The sequence below is a fragment of the Narcine bancroftii genome, chromosome 1 (genome assembly GCF_036971445.1).
Source record: "Narcine bancroftii isolate sNarBan1 chromosome 1, sNarBan1.hap1, whole genome shotgun sequence".
Taxonomy (NCBI): domain Eukaryota; kingdom Metazoa; phylum Chordata; class Chondrichthyes; order Torpediniformes; family Narcinidae; genus Narcine; species Narcine bancroftii.
In genome coordinates, this window is record NC_091469.1 from 341,218,625 (window position 1) to 341,244,215 (window position 25,591).

A 25,591-nucleotide genomic window follows, 5' to 3' on the forward strand; every position below is an offset into this window, starting at 1 on the left:
AAACAAAGGGAATGGAAAACCAGTCTAGGAGGAAGATTAGGCATGAGGAGGTGTTAAAGAAAACAGCAGAAATTGGCCAGACAGGGACAGAATGGTGATTAGAGATATCTGGGGATGAATTAATTTCTGATCCAATCAACAGGATAGTCTGGCTTGGAGGATTAAGATGGGAGTGCTACACCCCAGATATCTGCAAAACAGGAGATGACTTGTGATAACCCTTATGCAAAAAGATCTAGCAAAGGAAGACAACTTTTGTTCTGTATGATAATGAAATCTAGCAAAGGAAGCCAACTTTTGTTCTGTATGATAAGGTTGATCTATATAAACTGAGCCAACTGGACAATAGGGGTCAGTCTTGGGGAATAGCTCACTGTGCAGGTCACCTATGAACTAACGATTGACCCAGAGCTTTGTTAAGTTTTATTCTTGTGCTGTGTAATAAATTGACTGTTGAACCGAATACCTTCTCCTATCACTTCATTCAAAGAACACGCTGGACTCAGACCACACATAGACTAAATTAAGAGTAAGGTAAAGCCAGAGTCTAATTCAATGGGCCCTTCGGCAGGTCACTACAAGCCAAATGATGTATGCTTCCCAAACTCCGTCAGATGATGCTGAGGCCGCAGTTCGTTTACTCACTCGCTGGGAAAGGGACCAAACTTAACAGAACACTACCGAATGGGGATTTACTAAGCGTAGCTAAAGAAAAAGGGTGGATTGTAAGGGATACTGGAATGTGAGGAGTCAAGCAAGTGCTAATTAAAAATGAAGTATTGTGGGTTAACTTAAGGTGAAGGGATGCTGGAATGTGAGGAGTCAAGCAAGTGCTCATTAGAAATGAAGTATTATGGGTTAAATCAGGGTGAAGGGATGCTGGAATGGGAGGAAGGGTTATAAAAGTATAATAAAATAAGGATCTTCAAAACAGGATAGCAAGTGGATAGCTTTAGCAAGTCTTGGGGATTCTTTTCTTTGGCTTGGCTTCGCGGACGAAGATTTATGGAGGGGGTAAAAAGTCCACGTCAGCTGCAGGCTCGTTTGTGGCTGACAAGTCCGATGCGGGACAGGCAGACACGGTTGCAGCGGAAAATTGGTTGGTTGGGGTTGGGTGTTGGGTTTTTCCTCCTTTGCCTTTTGTCAGTGAGGTGGGCTCTGCGGTCTTCTTCAAAGGAGGTTGCTGCCCGCCAAACTATGAGGCGCCAAGAAGCACGGTTTGAGGCGTTATCAGCCCACTGGCGGTGGTCAATGTGAACAAAGACATGCTATTTCCTGGCTAACAAGTTTGCAGGAAGGCACATAAACTGATAAGAAGTTAGAATCCACGTGGGCAGAATTACCTAATGCTAAACCAATCCAGGAGGCAGAAGAATGTTAGGGGGAAGGTATCTCTGTACTGAAATGAAATGTATAAAAGTTGGGTCAGCCTCAGTATCTGTGTGTATTCCCAGGGTAAGGGGAAGCACCCAACTTTGCATTGTTGTAATAGTATAATAAAAGTTCTTTGTTCTCAATTTTTGTCTCGAGCAAATTCTGTGAAGGTACTTCTGTTTCTCATACTGGGGTGTCCTCGTGGTGGAGGAGGTGATGTGGCCCACCAGCACTGATTGGAGTCTGTCAATGACTCAGTTGCAGAGGGACCAAGAGAGTTGGTCATGTTTTTGCTGGTATTTCAGGGGCTGGGGACAATAATTAAATCTTGCGATAAATCTGAGGGGTGTTTGTGCTTTTCAAAAAAATCTTGCTGATTTCAAATTCTGGGGAGAAGTGTTGTTTTGTGTTTGTTTTTTTAAAAATATTCAAATAAGAGAAATTCCTTGGCTTGGTCCCAAAGTCCAGGAACCTGATGAACCGGTTGCCTCGCCCGCCCTCGCCGTGCACTGACGCTAGTTTCGATCCACGGACTAAAAATTCCCACCGCTGAGTCGACTTCGGGTAAATGTCTCTCTTCTTATCGTTGCCGTTTTTGCAGACTCGATAGTAGTTGGGTGGGCCGCAGGTTCACGAATCTTTAAAGCCCGCTTCCCCTTTGTGAACGCCAGCCTGCGAGCCGAGCCCGGGTGCCGGCGCCGTGGTCTGGATCCTCCTCCGCGCTCTCACCTCTGGATCTCCCGACGCCGTGGTCTGGATCCTCCGCGCTCTCATCTATGGGTCTGCCCATGCCGCAGGACGACAGCAGGTTCTGATTCACGACTGTCTCAACTCACCTCATTCCAGCCCAATGATTCTGTTTAGCCCGTCTATCCCCTTTTGACTATTTCCTTTCTCTTTTGGTTGTAAATGCACCTGGCCTTTTATATGTTCTGGGATCTGGTGACCGAAACCCCCCTTTGCGGTGCAAGGCAGTCGCAGGTATGGATTGCAATGTTATTACAATAGTAGCGCTGTTTCAGGCCTTGTTCACTGACCCATATCAAGGTTCAGCAAACTCGTCTCACTTCTACACAGTGCAACTTCGAATTTATAGTAAGACAATATAATTTTGCAAACAATCCGATTCGATGCATTTCACCAGGGTTCATCTTGTTTTCCAAGAGAAAAGTTTCAATCGACAGTCTGATAAGGGTGTACGATTGCTTTGAATTGAATTTCACCGGGGTTGTTTGTTTTGCAAGATAATCGTTCCAAACGACAAGCTGAAGTAGAACAAATATAAATAAGTGGCGGTGTAAATTACGCTGGATTCTGGAAAAGTGACGGCAGAGTAAAGCACTTAGTAAAACCTCTAGCCGAACAAGCACTCGAGTCCATCAAAGAGGCACCGGATAAAGGAATCGGGAGCAGGCGCGATGATGTGGAGGAACTCCGCCTCAATGTGTGTGTGAGTGCAGGGGTGGTCGTGGGATTGTACGCGTTTCGGGTCAGAGCGTCCTTCATTAGGATCAATACCCGTGCACGCATTTCCTTGCAATCTTTTCCTTCAGGTTACTTCCCCTATAATCTTTGGGATTTTTCTTTAAAAATAATATTTTGTTACAACTTGAATTGGGTGCCGAGCGATCGTTACAGATTTACCCTCTGTAAACCAGTCGTGAATGTGGTCACCTGTGTCAAATCACCCTCGACCCTTATCAGATATCTTTCGGTCTTATCAAATTTCCTCACAATTGTCTTGTGTTTGCATGGTTAACATTTCTAGCCACTAACTAAATATGTGTCAAGTCTAACAGTACTGTTTGCAAGAGATAGACCATTTGTATTCTGCATTTTACACAGGAAAGTTTTATAAGCATGGAGTCATACAGAGGTACATGGTATAACAAATCTTGATGCATTTTTTGGGTAAAATACATTATACTTTAAAGGAATAATTGAACTTTCACAGGAGAATTGCACATACCCCCAAAGATGTTTTTCTTTAATTTTAGTGGTGATGAATACTTCCCCATTAGAGTCAGGGAGTCCTTCAAGCCTGTGCCATTTACCCCAATCTTACACTCATGCCATTTCTCCTGTTGCATCAGCTTCCTCCGCCCCTTATTTTCCACCCACACTCGGGACAGTTTACAGTTTAGCCAAATAAACTATCAACTGGCACATGCTTGAAATGTGGCAAGAAACAGAGGTCCAGAAGGAAGCCCACACCGTGATAGGAAGAACCTGCTAACTCCACATTGTAGCATATAAGATCTGTAATTAAACTGGGTTTTAATAATAAGTAGTGACTCCAAGAAAAAAAAATCCTATCAGTGGCAACTTGGCAAACAGCATTGTGGACAAGCACCTTGTTCTCAGGCAGGCCTTTTGGATTGAGGTTGTCTTGTTTTGTGGGTTGTACTGAAGCCAATGTGGGAAGTGCAGACTCCCACATCTGGGAAAGTGGTGTGTGATAGGGCAGATGGTGCCCTCCTGCTGTTTTTTTTTGGGAAAAATATATGTATCATTTGTATCAATACAGACAAAAGAAAAATTCAATGAATACAATATTTATCATTTGATCATGAGTAGTGATTAAAAAAAAGAACTTTTAAATTTTCTATCCAACCACCTCCCTCCCAAAAGTAAGACAAAAGGAGAGAAGAAATGCCTACTACTACATATACAATAGTATTATATATGTTCATTAATTATTATTATTAATTTTTAATTGAGACGGGTGGATAAGGTGGAAGAGGTGGATGGAAACTTATTCATAAAATCCATATGTGGTTTCCAAATACTATAAAAATGTTCAACTTGATTTCTTATACTATATGTAATTTTTCCTAAAGATATACAATTTTGCATTTCACTATGCTATCTACTTAATAATACTTAATTATCAACTTTCTATGTTATTGGTGTACATTTCTTTGCAACCACTATTGCTATATTTAAAAAATTTTCTTGCCATTTATCCAATTTCAATTTTATATTCTTTTCATATATATCCCCAAGTTTTGTATCTTTATCTTCATAATTTGTCCTAATAATAGACTCAAATCATTCTAAAATCTTTCCACTTTTTCATAAGACCACACTGAATGTACATCAAAAACACTTATTGGAATAATTAAGGTTAAGGCCATTTAATTTATATGGAGTATAATATCATTAATGGAGAAAATTATATTGAACCCTTTGATATCTAGCATTAACTGTATTTGTAACACTTTCTTGACACAATTTTGACCATATTTCCTCTTGAATTTGTGTATTTAAATCTTTCTCCCATTGCATTTTTGATTTATATAAATCTTTATTCTTTGTAGTTTCTTGTAATTTTATATACATATTAGTTCACGGACAAGTTTCTCTTGTGTCTTGGTGTGAGCTTGCAGGCACCTCAGATTGAAGAGACTGCCATCCGTGCGGTACCGGATGTAAACAACGTCTTCATTGTTGAGGTCTTTCATGGCTTGGTTCAGCATCATGCTGAAGAAGATTGAAAAGAGGGTTGGTGAACTTGTCCGTGAACTACTCTTTTGCAGACGGTGCCGCTTTAGTTGCCCATTCAGAGCCAGCTCTTCAGCGCTTGACGTCCTGTTTTGTGGAAACTGCCAAAATGTTTGGCCTGGAAGTCAGCCTGAAGAAAACTGAGGTCCTCCATCAGCCAGCTCCCCACCATGACTACCAGCCTCCCCCACATCTCCATCAGGCACACAAAACTCAAAACGGTCAACCAGTTTACCTATCTCGGCTGCACCATTTCATCAGATGCAAGGATCGACAACGAGATAGACAACAGACTCGCCAAGGCAAATAGCGCCTTTGGAAGACTACACAAAAGAGTCTGGAAAAACAACCAACTGAAAAACCTCACAAAGATAAGCGTATACAGAGCCGTTGTCATACCCACACTCTTGTTCGGCTCCGAATCATGGGTCCTCTACCGGCATCACCTACGGCTCCTAGAACGCTTCCACCAGCGTTGTCTCCGCTCCATCCTCAACATTCATTGGAGCGCTTTCATCCCTAACGTCGAAGTACTCGAGATGGCAGAGGTCGACATCATCGAGTCCACGCTGCTGAAGATCCAGCTGCGCTGGGTGGGTCACGTCTCCAGAATGGAGGACCATCGCCTTCCCAAGATCGTGTTATATGGCGAGCTCTCCACTGGCCACCGTGACAGAGGTGCACCAAAGAAAAGGTACAAGGACTGCCTAAAGAAATCTCTTGGTGCCTGCCACATTGACCACCGCCAGTGGGCTGATATCGCCTCAAACCGTGCATCTTGGCGCCTCACAGTTTGGCGGTGTGAGGAGGAGGTAAGGAAAATGCAGAGGGACTTGGACAGGCTGGAGGAGTGGGCGGCTAAATGGAAGATGAATTTCAATGTGAACAAATGTGAGGTTATTCATTTTGGGGGAAGTAATAGGAAAGCTGAGTATTATTTAAATGGAGACAAGCTAGGGAGTGGGGAAGTGCAAATGGATCTGGGTGTACTTGTTCACCGGTCACTGAAGGCTAGCATGCAGGTTCAGAAAGCTGTGAAGAAGGCAAATGGAATGTTGGCTTTCATAAAGAGGGGATTGGAGTATAGGAACAGAGACGCCCTTCTGCAGTTATACAGGGCCCTGGTGAGACCCCACCTGGAGTATTGCGTCCAGTTCTGGTCTCCAAACTTGAGGAAGGACATACTAGCTATAGAGGGTGTGCAGCGCAGATTTACAAGGTTAGTTCCAGGGATGGCAGGGTTGTGATATGCAGCAAGGCTAGAAAAACTGGACTTGTATCCATTGGAGTTTAGAAGGATGAGGGGGGACATGATTGAGGTATACAAAATCATCAGGGGGATAAACAAGGTGAAGTCTGATTACTTGTTCCCAATGATGGGGAGACGAGGACTAGAGGGCATAGTTTAAGAATACAGGGTAGGCCCTTTAGGACGGAGATGAGAAAGCATTTTTTTACCCAGAGAAGTGTGAATCTGTGGAATGCTCTGCCACAGAGGGTGGTAGAGGCGGATTCGCTGACTATGTTCAAAAGAGAGTTAGATAAGACTCTTGTGGGTAACGGAGTTAAGGGTTATGGGGATAAGGCTGGAAAGGGGTACTGATGGTGATGATCAGCCATAATCTAAAATGGCTGTGCTGGCCCGATGGGCCAAATGGCCTTCTCCAGCTCCTATTGTCTATTGTCTATTGTCTCACAGTTTGGCGGGCAGCAACCTCCTTTGAAGAAGACTGCAGAGCCCTTCTTCTTTCTTTTCTTCTTTGCCTTGGCTTCGCGGACGAAGATTTATGGAGGGGGTAAAAAGTCCACGTCAGCTGCAGGCTCGTTTGTGGCTGACAAGTCCGATGCGGGACAGGCAGACACGATTGCAGCGGTTTCAGGGGAAAATTGGTTGGTTGGGGTTGGGTGTTGGGTTTTTCCTCCTTTGCCTTTTGTCAGTGAGGTGGGGTCTGCGGTCTTCTTCAAAGGAGGTTGCTGCCCGCCAAACTGTGAGGCGCCAAGATGCACGGTTTGAGGCGTTATCAGCCCACTGGCGGTGGTCAATGTGGCAGGCACCAAGAGATTTCTTTAGGCAGTCCTTGTACCTTTTCTTTGGTGCACCTCTGTCACGGTGGCCAGTGGAGAGCTCGCCATATAACACGATCTTGGGAAGGCGATGGTCCTCCATTCTGGAGACGTGACCCATCCAGCGCAGCTGGATCTTCAGCAGCGTGGACTCGATGCTGTCGACCTCTGCCATCTCGAGTACTTCGACGTTAGGGATGTAAGCGCTCCAATGGATGTTGAGGATGGAGCGGAGACAACGCTGGTGGAAGCGTTCTAGGAGCCGTAGGTGGTGCTGGTAGAGGACCCATGATTCGGAGCCGAACAGGAGTGTGGGTATGACAACGGCTCTGTATACGCTTATCTTTGTGAGGTTTTTCAGTTGGTTGTTTTTCCAGACTCTTTTGTGTAGTCTTCCAAAGGCGCTATTTGCCTTGGCGAGTCTGTTGTCTATCTCATTGTCGATCCTTGCATCTGATGAAATGGTGCAGCCGAGATAGGTAAACTGGTTGACCGTTTTGAGTTTTGTGTGCCCGATGGAGATGTGGGGGGGCTGGTAATCATGGTGGGGAGCTGGCTGATGGAGGACCTCAGTTTTCTTCAGGCCACCTCACTGACAAAAGGCAAAGGAGGAAAAACCCAACATCCAACCCCAACCAACCAATTTTCCCCTGCAACCGCTCCAACCGTGTCTGCTGTCCCGCATCGGACTTGTCAGCCACAAACGAGCCTGCAGCTGACGTGGACATTTACCCCTCCATAAATCTTCGTCCGCGATGCCAAGCCAAAGAAAGAAGATATACATATTAGTAATAAATTTCTTTACCATAAACGTATCTGTTATTATATCTTCAAATTGTCTTTGTTTTGGGAGTCTCAGATCTGTACCCAATTTCTTTTTTTAAATACAATTTTAATTGATAATGTGCGAAAATTATATTATTATGTATATTGTATCTTTTAATTGGTCAAAAGTTTTTTTTAAATCCTAAGAATTTTTTTTATCCTCTATACCTTTACTATACCAATTATCAAATAAAGAATTATTCTAAGTGAAAGGAAGAAGTTAGTTTTTTTTTTAAACAACATTTTTAGTAATTGATAGTTTTTAATTCCTCTCTCAATATAGATTCCATTCCATATTTTCAATATGTTTTAAAACTAATGTCTCCTTAGTTCCTTTGAACAACTCACTATTCCATTTATACAGAATTTGAACTGGGATAAATTCACCAATTTTATCATTTCTATTTGAATCCAAGTTGGTTTTTCACCCCTTTGATAACAGGAGCACAAAAATTTCAATTGAGCTGCTTTGAAATAATTCTTATAATTTGTTTGTCTTAGTCCTCCCTGATCAAATTTCCACGTTATTTTTTCCAAACCAATTCTTGACATCTTGCCTTTCCAAATAAACTCTCGTGTTATTTTATTCAAACTTCAAAGAATGATTCTGGTACATGACTAGGTAACTATTGAAATAAATATTGTATTCTCGGAAAAATATTTGTTCTAATACAATTCACTTGTCCTATTAGCATTATTGGCAAATCTTTCCATCTTCTCAAATCCTCTTCCAATTTTTTTATTAATGGCAAATAATTTAACTTAAACAAATTATTAATATTTATATTAATTTTTATTCCCAAATATTTAATTGCATCATTTTTCCATTTAAATGTTGTCATTCTTTTACACTGAGAATAATCCATATCTACCATAGACATCATCTCACTTTTATCAACATTGACTTTATAACCTGATACTAATCCATATTGTTTTAACCTCTCATTCAACTTATTTAGTGATATTTCTGGTCTCATTAAATATAGAGACCAGAATATATATAACATCATCTGCAAATAAACTAATATTATGATTTTTATTACCTACTTAGAAAACCTTTAATTTCTTTATCAGTTCTAATTATTTCTGCTAATGCAAATAAAAAAAAAAGGTGATAATGGGCAACTTTGTCTAGAAGACCTTACCGCACGGATGGCAGTCTCTTCAATCTGAGGCGTCTGCAAGCTCACACCAAGACACAAGAGCAACTTGTCCGTGAACTACTCTTTGCAAACGATGCCGCTTTAGTTGCCCATTCAGAGCCAGCTCTTCAGCGCTTGACGTCCTGTTATGCGGAAACTGCCAAAATGTTTGGCCAGGAAGTCAGCCTGAAGAAAGTGAGGTCCTCCATCAGCCAACTCCCCACCATGACCACCGGCCCCCCCCACATCTCCATCGGGCACACAAAACTCAAAACGGTCACCTTTCTCGGCTGCACCATTTCATCAGATGCAAGGATCGACAACGAGATAGACAACAGACTCGCCAAGGCAAATAGCGCCTTTGGAAGACTACACAAAAGAGTCTGGAAAAACAACCAACTGAAAAACCTCACAAAGATTAGCGTATACAGAGCCGTTGTCATACCCGCACTCCTGTTCAGCTCCGAATCATGGGTCCTCTACCGGCATCACCTACGGCTCCTAGAACGCTTCCACCAGCGTTGTCTCCGCTCCATCCTCAACATTCATTGGAGCGACTTCATCACCAACATCGAAGTACTCGAGATGGCAGAGGCCGACAGCATCGAATCTACACTGTTGAAGATCCAACTGCGTTGGGTAGGTCACGTCTCCAGAATGGAGGACCATCGCCTTCCCAAGATCGTGTTATACGGCGAGCTCTCCACTGGCCACCGAGACAGAGGTGCACCAAAGAAGAGGTACAAGGACTGCCTAAAGAAATCTCTTGGTGCCTGCTACATTGACCACCACCAGTGGGCTGATATCACCTCAAACCGTGCATCTTGGCGCCTCACAGTTCGGCGGGCAGCAACCTCCTTTGAAGAAGACCGCAGAGCCCACCTCACTGACAAAAGACAAAGGAGGAAAAACCCAACACCCAACCCCAACCAACCAATTTTCCCTTGCAACCGCTGCAACAGTGTCTGCCTGTCCCGCATCGGACTTGTAAGCCACAAACGAGCCTGCAGCTGACGTGGACATTACCCCTCCATTAATCTTCGTCCGCGAAGCCAAGCCAAAGAAGAAGAGAAAGAAGAAGATTTGTAATCACTTTTGCTTTTGGCTGATCCAATGTCTTTATCCAATTTATAAAAGTATTTGGAATCCTAAAGGCTTTATTTGTTTCAAATAAAAAAATCCTATTCCAATCTATTACATGCTTTATTTGCATCTGATGCTACTGCTACCGCTGGGATCTTTCTATTTTGTGCTATATTTATCAAAATTAAAAATTTAACAATATTATCTGCTGCTCTTCTATTCCTAATAAAACAAGCTTGATCCATATTTACTAAATTTTGGCAAAAAATCAGTTAACTTTTATCTAGTAATTTTGATAGAATTTTGTAATCTTTTCAATAATGATATAGGTATATATAAAGAAGGTTGTAAACAATCCCTTTCTTCAGAATCATTGTTATTAATGCTGTTTTAAATGATTCTGGTAAATTATGTACTTTTTTTCATTTGGTCTATTATCTCCATTAATACAGGCATTAATAACTCCTTAAACTCTATAAAATTCTGGTGGAAAACCATCTTCACCCTGTGCCTTATTATTCTGTAAAGACATTAGAGTCTCATAAAATTCTATTTAAGAAAAACTTTCAGACAACCTTATCTTTTCATCTTCCTTTAGCACAGGTGGTTTAACTTGTCTTATATAATCATTTATTTTATTATTATCTTAGATTCTGAATGATACATTTTTAGCATACAATTTCTTAAATTTATTATTTATTTCCTGTGTTTTATAAGTAATCTGACTTGTAGGTTCCTTAGTTGCAGTTATTGTTCTAGAATTTTGTTCTTTTTTTTAATTACCATGCCAAAACTTTATTAGCCCTTTCACCCAACACATAATATTTTTGTCTTGATCTCATTTTATCTCTCTCCACTCTAAGTCTGTATTGAATTAAATTTTAATTTCTTTGACCTTAGCAATTTTCTCTTCTCATATTTCCTTCTCCAATTTCATTATTTCTTTATCTAGCTGATCTACTTCTTTCATATAATCTTTCTTTATTTTAGAAGTGTAGCTTATTATTTGACCTCTTAAATATGCCTTCATAGAGTCCCTTAATGTAAAGTTATTCATAACCAAATCTTTATTGGTTTCAAGAAAAAAATTTATCTGTTGCCTCATATAAACACAAAATTCTTTTTTTTCTTCAATAATATTGTATTTAACCTCCATCTATAATCGATCTTTTGCTGCTCTTCCAACAAAATTGACAACATTAAAGGTGAATGATCCAATAAATTCTACCTTTTGTACTCTATGTTGTAATTGTGCAGAAATTATATCTATATGTGAATATATTTTATATCAAAAAGAGTAAATGGAATAATCCCTTTCATTTGAATACATTTTTCTCCAAATATCAACTAGGTCCATATCTTTCGTTAAATCTCTTACCATTTTTGCTACTTTATTTTTTTGAAACTTTATCTCCTGACCTATCTAATTTAGGGTCTAAAGCAAAATTAAAATCTCTTCTAGTATAACTTTCCCCTTAGCATTAGATAAATGTATAAAAACATCTTGCATAAATTTACCATCATTTACATTTGGTGCATATACATTCATTAGGGTCCATTGTTCCGAATAGATCTGACAATTTACCATAACATAATTTCAATAAACATCTATACTAGTATCTAGTATTTTAACTGGTAATTTTTTTATTTATCAATATTGTCAATTCAGCATTGAATTTTTTTTAAACAAATCAAAAGTTATATCAGGGTAAAAGAAGGATCTTATTTCCATTGTAAATTAATGGTGACTGTCTCTCTTTTGCTTGTTTCACCACCAATTTCAGGATCTTTTCCCTCACTTCATAACAAAGTAACTTTACCAGTATTTAATGTGGTTTTTGATCTGATTGTAGTTTTGGTCATAATGCTCTATAGGCTTTCTGAATCTTGATATCTCCTTGAAATTCAATTACTCTCAAAGATTGCAGGATCCAACGTTGCAAAAATCTCTTCATATTTTGTCCTTCATCGTCTTCTTTAAGCCCAACAATTTTTATATTATTTCTTCAACTGAAATTTTCTAACATATCAAATTTTGGAATTAGTTGATCTTTTATTGTGGCCGCTTCTGCTTGAACTTTTTTCACTTGTTCTCTTAACATTTTGAATTTCAAATTCATTCCCTTTATTTTTTTCTTCCAACACTTCAAATTTTTATCTATTTGCAACTGCATTCTTTCCACATTTTTTGTATAACTATTATTTTCAATTACACTCTCATTACATTTTTTAACTTACATTGTCAATTGCACCAGAGATTGCTGAAAAGTATACGTGTATTTCTTAATTACTTTTGTAGAAATATGTCTTTTTTTTCTCTTTTTTTTTAGTTAAAACTCTTCGTTCTACATACATTTCCTCTTCCAGTTCTTCTTCTTGATCACTGGAGCTGGAGGCTTCATGAGCCTTTTTTATAATTGCCTCCTTTTTTTTTCTGTGCTCTGCTCATGCGCAGGGTCACTTCTCCCGTGGCAGGCGGCCACAGCAATGTCCAAGGTCTCCCCAGCTCCAGGCTTGTCTCCATGGGCTCCTACCTTCTGGGCAGCTCCAGGATCCTTCTTCAAGGTCAGCCTCTCTTTATCTGCTTCCTTTTCTTCTTCAAGTTCTTGAAAGGTAGTAGTTGTTTTATCCTTCTTGGGTGGCATTCTGAGTTGTTCTGTAGGCCTTCCGACAGCTTTTCTTTTAATCACTTCAGCTTTTTAAACTCTTTTTTTTAAACTTTTACAGAGAGAGAAGTGATTCCAAGTCTAGCCCCATGTCATCACGTGGCATGCCCCCCCCCCCCCCCCCCACCTGCTGTCTATGTAGGCCTTCAGTGTACTCCTGGTGCTAGCATTAGAGGTTCTCTGAACAATCCCAAATGTTCCTTCTGCACTTCCAGTGGTCATAGATTAGGGATCCCCAGGAGTCAATGGGCATGTTATTTTTGTCAAAGAATCTTTAGGCACATCGTTTAATACTTAATTGTCATCAGAGAAATAAATCTGTTGGAGAGAAAGTATTTTATTTTATTAATTATTTGGGAATTAAGTTTTATCATTCATGTGGATTTTCCTAATTGTTGGCATAGTTTAGTTGTTTTGGCAAAGGTAATCTGTTTATTTGTTTTTGGCACAGTAATTATTCCAGTTATTTTTCAGAACATGGAATATTTGGGGCATGGCCGTACAAAGGTTCTTAGCAGGTGTGTTCTGAAAGAGCTCTCCAGGAAAAGTATAAAAAGATGGTTTGAAAATTCAACAATCAGAATTTCATCAACAAAAATGGATAAAACTAGTACAAAATGACTAAGGCAACTAAAAACGAAAACTGAAGAACCAGCAGCTCAGCCAGGAATATGGAGTGAAAGCCTAATGACGAGTGGCACAGAAGGGGCCTTTGGGACCGGCTGAACCCTGCAGAGCTGCGGGGTCGGCCCAAGATATAGCCAATATCTTGAACAATATGGAAACTTTGTGCGATAAGAGAAACATATTGGAGATGATAATTGGAAATTAAAGAAATCATGGAAGATTTAATGGAATGAATGACATGTGGAGGCTGAGCTGGACAAAAAAGATGGGCTAAAGTCTCTGGAAGAAAAAGCAAAAATATGGGACACAGACAGAAAAGGAATGATGGACAAGATCGATCATATGGAAAATTTCAGCAGATGTAATAAAATGTAAGAATTATTGGACTGAGAGAAGATATTGAGGGGAAAGACCCGATGAGCTATTTTGAAAAATGAATCCCACAAATGCTGGGGCAAAACAAGCTTCAAATTGAAAAGGCTCACCGGATCCTCGGACCCAGAAGAATCAGCGATCAATGATCACGACCAGTCCTGGTAAAACTTTTAAGTTACCGAAAGTGGGATGTGATCTTGGGAGCACATACGAATATTCAAAAATAACAATGGCCCATTCATGGTGGACAATGAAAAGATAATGTTTCTCCAGGACTTGATCCCTGCCTTGGTCAAACAAAAAAAATAATTTGACAAGGTAACTATGATCCAAGAACTTAAAATACTCAATGACTTGCCCAGTGACGCTGAGGGTCAATGTTTCAGAAGGTAATCGAAGAATTTTCAAGAATAAAGAAGAAGTGAAAGAAATTTTATGAAAGCTGTGAAAAGATTAAAGCTGCCAGATAAGAAGACTGTTTTAAAACAGGACTAACTGAAAAATGTATCTTTTGTCCATTTTGTAATATCGAACCGTATTATTTTTACTGCTAAAAGAAAAAAAATATATTACTGTAATGTGCATTGAGAGCACTGGAGAGAAAGGAAAGTGGCAGGGTTGGGTCTCCAATCTAAGGAAGAAAATGGCACTGGGAGAGGAGTGGTTTTAAAAAATGGTGCTAAAAGGAAGGGTTCTTTTTTGGAAAATTCCACAGGCCTTTTTTGCGGGCTTCTGAGTTTTACTGCTTACACCACCATTAGAGGATGTGTGTGTGTGTATTTTTAAAAGGGAAATGTATATGTTTCTTAAAAAGGAAATGTTACTCAAAAGAGAAAAGTTCCTTATAAGGGAAATGATTTTTCAAAGGGAAATGCAGTATTATTTAAAAAGTTGGAAAGATTTTATTGTTATACAATATCTCTTTGAAAAATGATATGGATAAAACACTAATGTTTATTGGACTTAATTTTTATGTTGTTAAATAGGATGGTGAAAAAGAAAAGGATCTCGGCATACTGAAAGAATTTAAAAGTAGATATAATCTTTCGACAGGAAACATCTTACTAAATTAGAATATGATAAATTGAAAAAGATGGGTAGGACAAATAATATCATCTTCTTTTGGTTCAAAGGCAAGAGAAATAGTAATTTTAATTAATAAAAATTACACTACTATTAATAGAATGCACATCAGTTGATCAAGCCAGAAGGTAGGTAATGGCATATTGTAAAATTTAGGCAGAAGCATGGATACTTATGAATACCTATGCCCCAAATTATGATGATGAAGCCTTTATGAAGGATATATTCTTAAAAACAGCAGAGGGAAGACAAAATATATTGGTCAGAAGTGATTTTAATTTTTGCTTGGACGTGATATTAGATAAATGAGCAAGAACATTAAAGAAGGCAAAAGCAGCAAAAAAACCCACAATTTCATATATGAATGATGTAAATCTTTTCAATATATGGAGACAATTAAACCTCACAGAGAGAGAGAGAGAGAGAGAGAGAGACTATTCCTTTTACTCAAGGGTACACGATTCATATATAAGGATTGATTTATTTTTTGTGTCTGGCCAGTTAAAAAGTAAAAAGTAGAGTGATTAAAAACAATACCTAGTGAAGCTTTTTATCAGTCCACTCACTATAAACATAAACTATTGCAATAATGGAAAACCAAAAGAATGTATACAGATGGCATCTCAATCCCATATGACTCAAAAGAGACAGATAAAATTATTTTGTGAAACAAATCAGCCACCTACTAATAATAGTTTTTTTTAAAATATATGGGACATGCTCAAAGGTTACTTGAGGGATCAAATTATATCCTATTCAAAAAATCTTAAAAGAGAATATGTGGCAGTAGTAAACAGTTTGGAGAAAGATATTACAGAATTAGAAAAAAAATTGAAGAATAGGATTCAAAGAAGAATACAGACTACTGGAGAATAAAAATCTATGATACAATACATTACAAACAGAACAGAAAAAACTACATTTAAAAATGAAATAAAAATATGAGTTTGGCAAACAGGCACATAAAGTCTTATCTTGGCAAGTTAAAATACAGGAGTTGTTAAGAATAATAAATGCTATAAAAACAGAGACAGATACTCTAATGTACACAAAAGTAAATCAATGATATCTTTAGACAATATTACACAAAATTATACAAATCAGAATTACTAGGAGATGAGAATGAAATGGAAGAATGTTGAACTTCTAAAACTAGAAGAGAGAAAAAAGATAGAACTAGACACCCCCTTTTCAAGAGAAGAATTTGAAAAAGCCCTGAGTCACCTAAAGGCTAATAAATCAGTGGGGGAGGATGGATTCCTACCTTTGAAAAAAAGGATTCATTAAAAACTTTGTTTTTGACCAATTTCGCTGTTAAATGTTGATTATAAGATACTAGCAAAAGCATCGGCTAATAGATTAGGACAATATTTACCAAAACTGATACATTCAGACCAGGTAAGATTTGTTAAAGTAAGACATTCCTCAAATAGTCTAGGAAGATTATTTAATATGATACACATGGCAAAATTTAAACAAAATCCAAGTATTACAGTCTCTCCGGTCACAGAAAAAGCATTCAACCATTTGGAATGGCCCTTTCTAAACACTGGAACAATTTGGCATTGGCAGAACATTTATAAACTGGATAAATCTTTATATCCTAAACCACTAGACCGATATCAGCTGTGTTTCCCTTGAGAAGATTGATGCCCCCTGTCCTTAGCACTTTTTATAACTAGTGATTGAACCACTGGCAGAGATAATAAGGAATCCAGATATAAAGGGCTTCAAAGTTGGACAAGAATAACACAAAGTTGGTCTATTTGCTGATGATGTGCAATTGTACCCATCAGATCCGGTTAAATCCTTGGAAAAATTACAAGGAACATTAGAAAAATATGGAAGGGTATCTGGCTATAAAATAAATATGGACAAAAGCAAGATAATGTCACTGACAAATTTGGAATGTGAAAGGTATCAAAAAGGAAGAACATTTAAATGGAAGACAGATGGAATAAAATATCTTTGAATAGTAACTGACAATAATGTACAAAATCTGTATAAAGTAAATTATGTTCCTCTTTGGGGAAGATAGAAAAAGACCTGCAGAAATGGGCAGATTTACTGACTACTTTAATGGGAAAGGTCAAATGCATCAAAATTAAAATAATGCCAAGACTACAATATTTTCAATTGCTGCCTATTCTATTACCTAAACATTTTCTTTAAATTATTAAATAATTATATTAGACAATTCCTATGAAGTTACAAGGTACCAAGAATCAGATTGGAAAAACTAACATGGGACAACAGGCTGGGAAGACTTAGACATAAATTTTAAAAATACTACCTTGATGCACATGCTAGATTTCGCACAGCCTTCCTTGTGGAAGACAGCACCAGCCATCCCCCGTCTTGGATTCAAATAGGAATGTACTCAATGGGGAGGGGGAAGCAATGGATTTTATATAGATGGAGTGTCAAATCACTAAAAAATACAGATAATCGCATACTAATACATATGATCAGAATGTGGCAGGAAATCAATGAATATTTAAGAAAAAAAGTAGGGATGTCAATAATAGCTCCAGTGTGTAAAAATGTGTTATTGCCTACATACATAGGCAATAGAATATTGAATTTGTGGTATGAGAAGGGAACAAGATATATTGAAGTCTGTTACACAGAAGGAACTCTTATGTCCTTTCAACAACTAAAACATAGATATGGAATGGCCAGTGGGACCTTCCATTGTTTTCTCCAGCTAGCATCATTCCTCAGAGGAAGATGGGGACCAAAGTTGAAACCAGTGAAATGGAACGAATGATATGGATGGGGAATACAGCCACATTTATTATAAAAATGTACTATGCATTCCAATGTGAAAGTACAAAATCAGGTGTACAGAGGTCAAGAGAAGATAGGAGTCAGACTTGGGTGTAGTCATTTCAGAAAGAAGCTTGTCAGGTTGGTGTACGGATAATATAATATCAATTATAAGTGCAAGACGGACTTGTCAGCCACAAACGAGCCTGTAGCTGACGTGGACATTTACCCCCTCCATGAATTTTCGTCCGCGAAGCCAAGCCAAAGAAGAAAGATAAGTGCAAGATATGGATGAGTTCAGTATAATTTTCTGCATCAATTGCCATATTTTACTCATATAACACATAGCCACATATAACACGCAGAAAACAATAAAGAGTGTAAAAATATTTTTGTATAACATATACCACACAGATGTATATTCTAAATTACCCAAGATCTGTCACAGTTAATCTTCACAATTAACACCCAATCAACTTCCCCCAGAGGTGTCAATCATCTATTATGAGCTAATAACCTGCTGTGATACATTAACAAACCTTGGAGAAAGATCAATTAAATAGATTGAAGACACTTCAGAGTTGATATTTTAATCTCCTCCCTCAGGGACAGGTCTAGACAATTAACATTGATAAAGTACAGTGCCCTAACTAAATTGTCCTTTTTATTGGATTACCATGCCATTCAGTGCAAAGAGATATTCCCACGCCCTCTATAAATTGTGCATATTCTTTCTTGCCGCTATTACATTCTCATGCTTGCAATAACATTCTCACGCTCACTATAATTTGCGTCTTTCAGTCACTATAAATTGTGTGTGTACTTTCATTGCTGCTATTACATTTACATTCTCGCTCTAATATTCCCATGCTCACTATAAATTGCCTACAGCTATTATAAATTGTATGTGTTCTTTCAATGGTGCTATTATATTCTCAAGCTCACTAATATTCCCAAGCTCGCTGTAAATTATCAGTTCCATTTTGACAGGCCTGCTATTAATTGTGTAAATGTAAAAATATTCTCGAATAGCACACACACGCATACAATGAGCGGTGGGGGGGGGGTCTACCTGGTTTGTAAAATACACACATAATATGTGTAAAAATATGGCATTTCTTACTGCACAGAAGTTACATAGATCAAAAGTAGAAATTTCAGAGATATGTGGGACTGAAACAGGAACTTTTTTTTTACATGCTACATGGTCATGCATGAAGGTGTGGCCATTTTGGCAAGATGTCACAGAAAAATTAACCAGGATAACAGGAGTGGGCTTCATGGGCAACCTGGAGCTATATCTACTCGGCAATTTTATTGAAATAAGCAACAAATTGACTAAATGTTAAATCTCATTTATTAAAATACCACTGGCGGTAGCAAAAAAAAAGTGTTGCGATCACTTGGAAGTTCGACTGGTAACAGGCGCTTACGGCCCACGAGCCCACATCGCCTAAATATACCCACATGATCAATTAACTTTCCTCATCTTTGGAATGTGAGAGGAAACCAGAGCACCTGGAGAAAACCTATGTGGTCACAGGGAGAACATATAAACTCTCTACAGACAGCATCAGATTTAGGTTGCCGGCACTGTAATAGTGTTGTGTTAACTGCTACCCTAATCATACTGTGCTTTGTTGTAGTCTTTCTATACAGAATACTAAAATATTTAAGATTATATTATGAATAAGCTTCTTGTTCCTGCCCACTTTTTGACAATTATATTTTCAATTACAGATCTGAAGTGTTGACCTGAAAACAAATGAAGCTGCAAAATGTCAGATCTGAATAAAGATCCAAGAAATTCTGATGGAAGCCGGTCCACCAATAGACCACATCGAGAAAGGAGAACTAGAGACCGCCCAAATAATGAAAGTAACAATTCTGGTCGGCGACGCAGGGAAGATCAAAGAGACATTCGCCAAAGCAAACCTTCAAGAGAACCATACCCTTCCAATGAAAGGTTCTGTTTTTGATTTTTCATTCTGTTATGCAATTATAATTGTAATTAGGAAATGATATCAATTTACATTTTTAGTGTGTGAGAACTAACATCCAATTTTCAGATTGATAACAAAATCAGTTTTGTTGAGATTCAATGCAATTGTGCTTTTATATAAACTAGATAGAATTGCCAGTGTCTTAATCTTGTCCTTGACATGTCGATTTATTCATATATTTTGGAATGAAAGAGTAAGTGGAAATATAAAGGTTCAGGTTGTGGTGGAAGCATACTGCAGGAACTGACGAGATCTCAGAACATTGTTATTTCATGGGAGGTCTGCTGTGTCGTGAGACACACTTAGTTTTTTTTTATATATAGTATGTATGGCATCCATTTGAGAAGGTGAATATTTCTTAACGGTCAACCAGAAACGTTGAATTTCAGTCTGAGCTCGACCACTTTTGATGGTTAAGAAGAGAACTGATGGAGATCATGCAATGAGATGAGAGTTTATATTTCAATACAATGTACGTATGCACAGAAATCCTTATTGGCTGCAGCAGGTACATAAGATGCACTAACTACGATAGTATAACTTCCATTACCATAACATGCCAAGGCAGAGAAGGGGATAGTAAATATGAAAGGATAAGTAAATAAATAATCACAATTGGAGTGGCTGCGCAATCTTGAGTGTATGGGGAATAGAGCAGAAGACGAAACAGCAAATCAGAAGTGATGATGTGGCCGAACTGCACAGACTGGTGTCTGCCCGATAAAGAAACTGAGAATACAGTTGCAAAGTGATGAATAGAATCCCAGATCTTGAAGTTAGATTATTAATTTTGCTGCTAAATGAAAAGCTAAGGTGTAATCAATCAACAGCTGCCTGATGTAGGTGTTCTTGTGGTACTACATAATGAGCAACCTGCATAGGAGAAGGCCACTCCGATATAAAACCTACGACCCAGGGAGCCTGCAGCCGACGTGGACATTTACCCCCTCCATAAATCTTCGTCCGCGAAGCCAAGCCAAAGAAGAACATCATGAGCAGTGTTCTTTATATGATTCGATTTTCTATCCAGGTCTGCCTACTCATTTGAACCCAGACATATTTTGTGACAATGTTCATTATCATGACTTAAATTTAAACATCTTCCAACGTCATTGAATACTGTTTGCCTGTCTCGGTTTACTTTTGTGAGCTGCACGTAGATTCCTGCTGTCTGCTAGATGCACATTGTTTTCAGTAAATAAATTGTATTTAATGTAAGTTATTGTGAGTAAAGTGGGTTGAAGTGTTAAGAGGATGTTGAAGTGCTGAATGAATGCAGATTTTTTTTAGCAGCAATGGAATTTCCATTGGACAAAAGACTGGGTTAAAGAATGGTCTTTGTCATGCCTTTATTAGTTTTACTTTAAATGGTTTTTGCAATTAATTTTTTTTTTAATTAAAAGTAATAGTTTTGTCAAGTTCCATGAAGAAGGTGATTTGGTTCATGAAAAATTGTATCCTAGCAACTGATGGTGCAAGTCATGCTTTTTAGACAACAGAGTATGTCGTATTAAAATGGCTTACTCCGCCGTCGGACATTTTGGAAAGAATGATCAGAAATTAAAAGGATCCAAGCGTTAACTCAAAAATCTATTTTTTTTTGTTCAAATTGTATTATAAATATCTGGACCCATGTTTAGGCTTTCAGCTATCAAGACATTAGAAAAGTCAATGATAGAATTTTCAGTGGCTTTCATATGCATGCCTAAGACAATTGAGTTAATTTGATGAAGGGCTTTTATGATAATGATGGGATGAATTTGTATGAATTTGTATCAATTTGTATTAGTGTTGAATTTAAATTAGCATTTGGCTGTTTGTCAATTAGACTCTTATCTGTACACAAGCAAACACTTAAGACTGGTTGTTTAGTTTTAAAATTTTGGTTGGAACAGATCAAAATTTGATGAGTTGGAAATAATTTCTGCTTCTGTAGACATTCACGTAATCCACCAGAAGAATCTTATTCCCGACCACCAACTACAAGAAGCACACCATCTCAACCAAACAGTAGACCATCTTCTACAGCACCTCCAATTTATAGCTCTGTATCACAGGCTAACACACCACCTAAAGAATCCTTCGGGACAAAGTGCTCATATTTGTGCTCCAGAAGAGGTATGTACTATATCACTGGCCCTGAGTCGAAGAATGTCTTTCACTGATTCACTTTTTGAGTTCATTTATGAAATAGTATTAGAAACATGAAGCACAGTTGATTTATAACCAAATTACTTTATGTTTGTTAAGTATTCAGCTTTATTTCATTGCATGTTACAATACAAAGATTCACCTTTCATGAGCAGTTCAACATGCCATTATATATGCGTGTAATAGTTAACCCCGTATTTTTGGCCCATAAACCTGGTGTTTTTCATATATTGCGTGTAAAAGTCAATCCCCCTATTTTTTATACTGGCCGCTCACCCTCCAGATCTCCAAATGCCCTGAATGCCATCTCTCACCTCGCCCACTTCCGCCCGCCCATCCAAGCTTCCAACACCCTGACCGTTGTTTCTTGACCAGACTGCCCACCCACCAGAGATCCCGATGCCCCGAGCGTGGACTCTTGCCTAGGCCACAACTCCTCCGCCGTCCTCCCATCCAACCTCTCCTTGCCCTGACCATGGACTCTCACCAAGTTCCCGGCTGGCCACTCCCCTACCCGACCATCCAAACTCTCGACACGCCGGACACGGACTAACCACCCCATCCCGCCTCTCCGTCCGAGCTCCCAATGCTGAAACTCAGACTTGCCTCCTGGTCTCAGCCAACTGCCCTCCGATCTCAAGTTCCTGACACCCTGAGCAACATGGGTACGTACCGTGGCCAAAAGTAGTATGTGTGTAAAAGTCGACCCCCTAAATTTTACTCTAAAAATTGGTCCACAAAATTTGACTATTACATGTATAAATACAGTATTATGATGATGCAAAATAAGGGTTATTCATATCAGAATATTCTGCTCAGCAATACTAGATAGCATAGATTGATGGAAATGCCACATTTTGTTACAGCGGAAATTTTACACCTCCAAAATCACAGACCCATTTATCTCTGAGCAATGAAGATTTCTTCATTGATAACTGCTGTACCTTTTATGCTACTTTTCCTGTTTATTGTTAAACTCTGCCCTCTGACAGTGGTGGATGATGATGTCATCTTGAACCATTGTGGACATCACTGAAATAATGTTCAAATTTTCATTTGAAGAATCTGATATTCTTTCACATGCTGCAACATTCAGTGTCTCTTCATTTAGATCTAATTATAAAGATTAAATCAAAATCAGAACATTGTCATGAACAAGTCACAAAATCTGGTGTTTTGCGGCAGCATCTCAGGGAAAACATTCATATTATAACCATCTTACAGCAATAATATAACTAAAAGTAACAATAAGAGCGCACAAAAAGTAAGGCAGTGTCTTTGGTTCATTGATTATTCGGGAATCTGATGGCAGCGGGGAAGAAGCTGTCCTTGTGCCATTGAGTGCTCGTCTTTAGGTCCCTGTACCTTTTTCCCAATGGTAGCAGAGTGAAGAGGGCATGACCTGGGAGGTGGGGGTTTTTGAGGATAGAGGCTGCTTTTTTAAGACACCACCTCATGCAGATGTCCTTGATGGAGTGAGGTCTGGTGCCTGTGATGTCGCAGGCCAAGTTAACAACCCTCTGGAGATTTTTCTTGTCCTGAGATTTGACACTGCCATACCAGGCAGTGATGCAACCAGCCAGAAAGCTCTCCATGGTACACCTGTAGAAGCCTTTGAGAGTTTTCAGTGACATACCGAATCTCAAGCACGTCACAGAGTATAGCCGCTGGCAGTCCTTCTTCGTGATTGCATCAAATGTCTCAATGAATGCCAAAAGTATTTTCAAGAGAGACCCATGAGCTATTTTGACAGACTGACCAGAAGTTTATATTGGTTGTCAGCATTTGCTAAAAGCCTCCATGGTTACATAACCCATCCTGTTCACAAAATAAATTGCTGCTATCACTCTGTTTTCTAATGGTCAACAAATAAAACAACTGTTAGAAACAAATTGCAAATTAGTTTTAGAGAACTGATGTATACGTATGCCAAAATTGTTAGTAACAAATGTGATATGGATCTTGGAGCAAAAATCAATTTGCAGAGGAAATCAGTGGGCTGAGTAGTATCGGTGGTAGAAAAAGAATGCTCAATGTTTCAGGCTGGAGCCCTTCATCGAGACTGAGAGTGCAGAGGGGGCATAGCCAGTATAGCGAGGACTGTATGGGAGGGGGACACGGCAAGACTGGAAACCAAAGAAAGGTGAAGGATGGATTTTGCTAGATCCTAAAATATTTGGGGACAGAATGGTTGATTAGTTGTTAGATTATGTTGTTTGACCAGATAAATACTGAACCATTTGATTAAGTCAGTTGGGCAGGTACTCAGTGCTCCAGAAACAAGCATTTGCCCAAGTTTTGTTTAGAATAGGTTTGATCGATTCAAAGAGAATCAAGACTGGACACGTGTTAAGAACAAACAGTGGTATTTATTTACACACAGAGGAATTTACAAAACAGATGTACACTGACAGATTAATAGACACAGCACGCAGGCATGGTATACTGAGAAACAAGGGTTTAATTTCACCCACCTCCCACAGGCAAGGAATACAATGTAACAAATAAACAAGTACATACACATAAACCGGTCTCCAGTATAGTCCCTGCTTAGGATCCAGGACGGGCCTATTGCAATCGGCTCTCTGGAGCTGTCTGCAACTTGGAACTCAGCAATGATCACAACTTACAAATACATAATATAAACTGGTTTCCAGCATCGATCTCGTCTCGAGATCCAGAACTGGCCCATTGCAGTCAGCTATCCGGAGCTACCTGCAACTAAGACTTCAGGGATTGTTTGAAGGCAGCAGCAGGAGAGACAGAGACTGCATGTGCTAGGCTATTTCAATGTAGGGCACTTGCATGTGATGTGTGAGGAACAGCCTCGCCTGTAGGCAGATTTAGCCATTGATTGGCACCTGGAGGGTCAATCACACACCAACTGCCAGGGCCAATCACGCATTAGCCTCACAGGTAGGCAGATCTAACCCTTGATTGGAAGGTGAGGTGACTTCAACCAGGCTCCAGCTGGAGAGGTCACATAACCCTCCACAATTCACATTGCCCCCCAGGTTCCAGACGTGGAGGCCATGCGACCCTCCACAATCCACATTCCCACCAGGTTCCAGACAGGGAGACCATGCAACCCTTCACAATCCATATTCCCACCAGGTTCCAGACGGGGAGGCCATGCAACCCTCCACAAACCACACACCCACCAGATTCCAGATGAAGAGGCCACATGATCTTCCACAATCCACACTCCCACCAGGTTTCAGATGAAGAGGCCACATGACCTTACACAAACCACACTGCAGCCCATCTAGAATGAAAACAAAAGATGTTGGAAATACACATCCATAGAGAGAGAAATGAAGAAAACACTTCAAATCTAACTGGTGTGTGTGTAAAAAAAAATCAACTAGTGTGTTGCTGGAGAACTCACTGATACTAAAATTCATCTTTAAAATAAATAATACTAAAGTGAAATCAAAAACTTTGCAACATAACATTCAAAAATGATAACCAATGGTTTCGGCATGATTTCTTCATCAAGGTATGAGCAAAAAGAAGGCAGGTGCCAAAACTAGGTTTACCTTTTGTGTTTTGCACTACAATAACAGTATCAGCTGACTTCCCTATTTAATTCTGAAATAGCTTCATTTTCTAGTGTACGGCAAAAGGATTTTTTTCCATGTTTGTAAATTGTATATCCAGCAATAAATAATTACAGCAATCCTTGAGACCTTTACAAATATAAGAATAAGTATTAATTACAAACAGATAATAGAGATACTTTCATGTAATGCAGGGGAAAATGTATAATATTCTCTCTTCATTGCACTTTAATTGAATATGTTGGTTTATTGTTTGTTTCAACTATGCCCTTGAGGAACTATTGAAACCAAACTAGTTTTTGGCAGATCAGTTTCAGTCAAGAGCTATTGAGCCACACCCATGGCAGTGCTTCTCAGTGTTACTG

The 25,591-nt window shown here is 38.9% G+C and overlaps 1 protein-coding gene across 4 annotated transcripts in view; it reads left to right on the forward strand.

Moving 5' to 3' along the window:
- Window positions 1-1,832: 1,832 nt before the first annotated feature.
- Window positions 1,833-25,591, forward strand: part of LOC138752352 (MARVEL domain-containing protein 3) — a 60,204-nt gene continuing 36,445 nt past the window's right edge. The window contains exons 1-4 of one of the 4 annotated variants that reach the window (XM_069915260.1): window positions 1,851-1,938; window positions 2,619-2,818; window positions 19,253-19,478; window positions 21,452-21,633. In XM_069915260.1, coding sequence (XP_069771361.1) covers window positions 19,291-19,478; window positions 21,452-21,633 — 370 coding nt within the window. In that variant the 5' untranslated portion in view covers window positions 1,851-1,938; window positions 2,619-2,818; window positions 19,253-19,290. Of the gene's footprint in view, window positions 1,939-1,959; window positions 2,183-2,618; window positions 2,825-19,252; window positions 19,479-21,451; window positions 21,634-25,591 lie in introns of those variants that run through there. The other 3 variants (XM_069915250.1, XM_069915254.1, XM_069915262.1) reach the window with 3 other exon arrangements.